This window comes from Elephantulus edwardii, unplaced genomic scaffold (genome assembly GCF_000299155.1).
Source record: "Elephantulus edwardii isolate Elephantulus edwardi_28Jun2011 unplaced genomic scaffold, EleEdw1.0 scaffold00027, whole genome shotgun sequence".
Classification (NCBI taxonomy): domain Eukaryota; kingdom Metazoa; phylum Chordata; class Mammalia; order Macroscelidea; family Macroscelididae; genus Elephantulus; species Elephantulus edwardii.
In genome coordinates this window covers 14,558,181-14,564,180 of record NW_006399777.1, presented here as the reverse complement: position 1 = coordinate 14,564,180, position 6,000 = coordinate 14,558,181, and the positions used below count along the sequence as shown (strand labels likewise).

Sequence of the window (6,000 nt, the reverse complement as noted above, 5' to 3'; positions counted from 1 at the left end):
ATACATTTAATCATAAACTTTGATTATGCACAAAGCATGACCATAAACAATGAGGTTAATGTTATTTCCTTGCCAAAGTTCATTTTGTATAAATCAGTTGCATCAGCATTTGTTCTCAAACTATGAGGTTCTGTAAGAACTAAGGACATATCGTTGTAGGGTTACTCCTCCATTATCTGCAAACTATTTCCCCGACACTAACACATATAACTTAGCAATGAAAACACTTGATACAAGTGATCTATATGCAGGAGCTCCGGCAAGTTAAACCAACAGAACCATAGCTGCCGTAAAACTGTAGCTATTTCCCCACCAGAGGTCTGTCGAAAGACCCACTGATTTAACAGTCGAATCTCATGTCGATAGCTTCATCCAAACTTTTATCATCATGTGTACTGGCAGCTAAGAACGTCGTTACCGGGGACTCTGTGACGTTAATTACACTGGTGCTGGTGCTAGCGTTGCGTACAGCAATGCTAGTCACATTAATGCCCAAGGTGAGTCTGGTCTGCTCCAAGGCCTTTTCGGGCACAGCAAATGCCTCAAGCTTCTTCTCCCCATTGGCCATGTAGGAGTTTTGGCAGCCACGACATATACAATCTAAGCAGGCTTTGCGGTTGGAGTAACAAGGGCAGCGTTGGCCGCGGCATGTAAGAACACTTGGATTTTGGGTAGCACGCCCACATTTACACCCTTTCTTTTCCTGGGGTTTTTTGTACACAGTCTTGGTGGGACTTCCCGGCATAAAATGATGACTAGGAATCTTCTCCTTTACAGCTTTGTCCTTTTTAAGAATACCTGGCTTGGTTTTAGAGTGAGATTTCTTGGATCCGTGTTCGTGACTCTTTTTCATGCTTTTAGTAGATAAAAGTACACTTTTGCCAATTTTGGGTGTCGTGCCCCCATTGGGAACAGTTGCAATAGGCTGGAGAGAGATTTTGCTCTCCCGTTTCACGGTCACGGGAGCAGATGCCCCCAGTGTTGGGCCGCGGATGATGGTAGAGATTGGAAGTGGCTGGACTTTCTCACTGTCACTTTCTGAGCGGGACCGTTTCCGATTCAGTTTTGCTGCCTTCGGAGTTGCTGCCATACAGGAAAGCCCATGGAGCGCCGGACTAGTGGACATGAAGACATTATGGCTAAGAGACTGGGAAGACAGCTGCAGAAACGGTCCGTTGGAGACGGTGGCTTCCAAATTGGGCTGCAAATTAGGGCAGCAAACTTCTGTGTTAGAAACCGTTTCTAAACTGCGGAGTACTTCTTCCACACTCAGTAAGAGGGAGTCCCCAGGCTTTATGTCCTCACTGAAGCTGCAGATGTCAATGCCTGTAGAGCACAAGTCAGTGGCTGCAGGGTCACAGACAGGCGGCAGGCTGTCAGACAGATCCTCAGTTTTTATGTCAACAGTGTTACATACATCAATCGTATTTGAATGTTCAGGTGAAGGAATATTTATGTCGTATCTATCTATTGAAAGCCCATTGTAAGGAGGCAAACCATTGATGACAGAACTGCCAATAGCAATGCTGAGAGTGCTTTCAGATATTGGAGATAAACTAGCTTGAGGATCAGTTGCAGGCTCCGAGGTCGAAGGTAAGGGGGAATGTGTCAAACACAAAGTGAAGGATGAATCCGAGGGCTTTTCTGTCTCCTCACAAAACAATGATTCATCATTAAGCAAAGCCAAAATATCAGACGAGCAGTCCACTGCCTCAATGATATCCCGTGCCAGTGTGGTCTGCGTGATATATTCGCAGAGTTTTTTGTAGCAATTCACTAGGATGCTTAATTGCTTGTTTTCCTCAAATTGCTCATAGTCTTTGCACCAGCTACATGAAGGTTTCATCATCATTTTCTTGCCTTTACAAGTTTTGCAGACATAATGCTGGCAGGTGGAGTTGGTGGGTGCAATAGGATCTTGTAGCAAATGTCCTAAGGGAGGAAAAGAGGAAAGCACACATTTTAGTTCAATAAATACACACTTTCATGCACTAGGAAGGAGATTATAAATAATTTATCAAAGATTGGTAACCAAGCACTTGCCAATCTGACATTTTTTATATGTACAAATTATGAGATTGATTACACTACTTTTGTTGTGTAAGCGTAACAAATGTCTGTGACACCCCCTCCCCCCCCAAAAAAAAATCGAAACTGTTTAAACTCACCAGACTAGGGAACCAAAAATATGTAAGAAAACAGAAATAGCCAGCAGAGTTCATTTCATCTCCACCCCTTCCCTTTATCTCAAACAGTGGGAATCTCCAGTGTTGGGATCAGGGCTGTCCAACAGTTCCTTGGCTCCATCATTATTGCCCTGTGAGAGGTGACAGCTCCTGATCATGTAGGTGGTTGACAGTCAAGATCAAGAGGCATTCTCACCCACAGGGACTCAAAGGTCAGTCAATTACGGAGCCATTGCTCAGCTCCCACTAAAGCCTGGGGAAGACCCCAATCTTTGCACAGCACTGGCCTATTTCGAGGCACTGTGCATACACACGAGAGACAAGGGGGGAAAAAAGCAAAACAAAAATAAACAAGCACAGACCTGAAAACAACCTGAACTTTGTGCTCTTAACTACAAACAATTCCACACTGGGCAGGAGAAACCTCTTTAGTTGCAGAGACATACCCTAGAATCAGAGACACACACAGTCTTAACTAAAAACTCAACCTCACTGTCATTCAAGTCAAAGGTGACCCATAGCTAATGCGCCAGTGAGTTTCCAGAGGCTGTAAATCACAAGAGAGGGGCGGTCCTTCTTTCTTTCACAAAGGAAATGCTGGGTTTGAACCACCAGAGGCACACTATCTTTGGGTTAGTAGTGCAACATCCTACAGACTACACCACCAGAGAGAAAATTTATACCATAGAAACTAAGTATTAGTAAAGCATGTGGCGATATTAACATCAGACAAAATATTTCAGAACTTAGTAGTGGCAAATAATTATTTCATAATAAGGTATGGATCCATGAGCTGCTCCATGAGAAAAAGATGGGCAAGCTCCTCCCATGGAATTTACAGCCTCTGAAAATCCACCAGAGGGTCGGTTGTTGAGTCCATTCTGACTTAAGTACGTATCAACCAACAAATGAGCTGTATACACACACAACATCCACAAGGCACATAAAATCTAGAAAGAGAAATAGACAATTTAACAAGGACAGCTGGAGGTTTCATTATATTTCATGTTTCGTAACGGAAAGAACCAGAGTGAAAATTAAATAAAAGATACAAATCTCAATAAACATCATTTAAATCATGCAAAGGCCTCTCTCTGACTACAGGAGAATTAAATTAGAAATCAAGGAAATACTTGGAAGTTAAACAACATACTAAATAATTCAAGAAAGAGTTAAAATAATAGGGAAGTTAGAAAACATTTTGAAATGTATGAAAACAGGACACATAAAAATTTAAAGTGAGCTCTGGTGGCCTAGTGGCAAGAAGCTGCACTGCAATCACAGAGGTGAGTGGTTCAAATCCACCAGATGCTTTGCTTGAGGAGGAACAATCTCCTCCTGTACTAAAAACAATGCTTACAGGAAAATTTATAGCCTGAAAGTGCTTTCAGAAAGTCTTGAATCAATACTATTGCCCAAATGTGAACTTTAATTAAAAAAAAAAAAAAAAAAGGCAAACAAGACCAAACTAAGTCTTAAAAAGGAAAAAAATATCTTTAAAAAATAAAAATCAATGGAAAAATAAGCTACAAATTCTTTAAATCAAGAATGAATAGTTTTATGTCTGATACTTTAAAGTACCAGAAAAATATTAACAATTTAGACAAATAAATGGATACATTTCTACAGAGACAAATTGCCACACCTAAAAATAAAATCTAACCACCTGAACAGATTTAACAAGACATGAACTAAAAAGACTCCTTAAAACAAGACCCCAGGGCTAAACATTTTTTACAGGTAAATTCTGACAAGTAATTTTAAAACAATACTCTAAAACTGATTATGTAATACTTCAAAACTCACTCTAAAAGGCCAGAATTAACCTGATATCAAAGGCTAAACTGAAGAAAACACAGACCAAATCCCTCGAATATATAATCTAACACATAAATAAAAATTTCTATCTGATAATGACAAAATACAACACATGGATTGTTCCCTTCCATTCAGAGATCAGAACAAGGTAAGCATGCCTGAATTTGCTATTTCTGCTCTGGTGGGCTAATGGGTAAGAAGTTGTGTGTTGCCAACCAACCCAAAGATAAGTAGTTTGAATCCATCAGCTGCTCCAATGATAAAGATGAGTAATATCCTCCTATGAGATTTACAGCCTAAGAAAACTTCTAGAGGGTCAGCTGTCAGTTCCAACTCTATGACAAACAACAGTAATTCAACCTTGTATTAAAAATTCTAGTTAGTGCAATCAGTTTAAATAAATAAACATCCAGATTGAAAAGGAATAAGTAAGACTGTTTCGGGAACAGAAAAATCCTAAGAAATGCACACAAAAAAAAATCCTAATGGAACGAATTAAAGGAATTTATCAAAGCAGCAGGAACAGCCCTATTATCATAAAAGAAAGTATCTGCATACACTAGCAATAAAATCAGAAAATAAAATTTTAAAATCCATTCAAATAGATTCAAAAAGCAAACATTAAAATGTAATAAAAGAAATATAAGATTTAATACACTAAGTTAAAATCAGCTGTAAGAGACCAAAGGTGTTAACTACTAGGTATATCTCCCTAAGGAATAAAAGCTGCAACACAGATTGACATACTGACCCCATGTTTACTGCACTGTGACATATACAACAGCAAAGAGTTAGAAACAACCACAGGGTCCATCAATGTGATAGACACACAGTAGAGTATTACCATACATCACTAAAAAACTATCAAGAATTTATGAAGTACAATGTGGATGAAACGAGAACAAAGCATGATAAGTGACATCAATAACAAAAGGACAATTATAAGACCACAAATATTTAAAAGTATGAAAAATATATACACAAAGAATGAGTCTCAGAGGGTTAACAGGGATAAGGAAATGAGAGGAAACAAAGGTTCATCATGAAGTTTGATAAATAAAAGAGTTAAATTCAATGCAATTCCTTGCCATAAATTGGAACCAACTCCTACACAGCTGACCCTCCAGCAGGTTTTCAGAGTTTACAATCTTACACAAGACTGACCATATTTCTCCCTTGGAGTACTTGGTGACAGTGTAACTTCTAAGCCACTGTAATTAACTGTATCAATCAACTATAATTAGTGTTATAAAACAATGTTTATGAATGAAAATGCATTATGGTTTGTAAACTTTCAAAATTTGGGGGGAAATGAAGACAAGGACATTATATAAAAGGTCAGTTAATAAAAAATGTAATAATTTTAACCACAGATGCACTGAAGCCAATACTAAAAGAACTGAAAAATCTAACAGCTGTACAATACCAACTAGGAGAATCTATCACGCCACGATCACTAATTAGAAGAAGACGACATGAACTAAAAACTGGACAGAGCTAAGAAGATCTAATATGTATGCCTGGACACTAAGCTTATATTCAGATTTTAGTTTTTACAGGAACTTGAACTACTTATAGCATTCTGAATCTTTAATTTGGTATGTATCATCTCCAAGAGAATGGGCAGCGAACTCTGGTGGCATAATCCATGGTGACTTGCACTTGATAACCCAAAATTTTAAAACTCTAGCAGTTTTTAAAAAGCTTACTTTATCGTCTACAAAGTTGACCATCTTATGACTCAGGCAAGGGAGGTCAGGTGGCACAGTCCACAGAACACTGCACTACTAACCCCAACACAGATCTCCTAGTGGCTCACATCCACCAGTTTTCCCAGGGAGGAAGACGGGCAATCCAAAGCTCCGGAAAAATCAATGGGAGGGCCAGTTTATGATGCAGTTCCAACTTGACAGCACAAAGGCTTGAGTCCACAGGCATGAGTAGGATTTAAGCTTGTTAATGACAGGGGTCTAATTATGAAATTAAGAATAAGCCA

The 6,000-nt window shown here is 39.0% G+C and overlaps 1 protein-coding gene across 2 annotated transcripts in view; it reads right to left on the bottom strand.

The window, feature by feature from the left end:
* Window position 1: 1 nt before the first annotated feature.
* MSL2 (male-specific lethal 2 homolog (Drosophila)) overlaps window positions 2-6,000 on the bottom strand; it is a 31,510-nt gene continuing 25,511 nt past the window's right edge. For both annotated transcript variants that reach the window (XM_006883365.1, XM_006883366.1), the window contains one exon: window positions 2-1,932. In XM_006883365.1, the coding sequence (XP_006883427.1) occupies window positions 341-1,932 (1,592 nt within the window). In that variant the 3' untranslated portion in view covers window positions 2-340. The remainder of the gene's footprint in view (window positions 1,933-6,000) is intronic.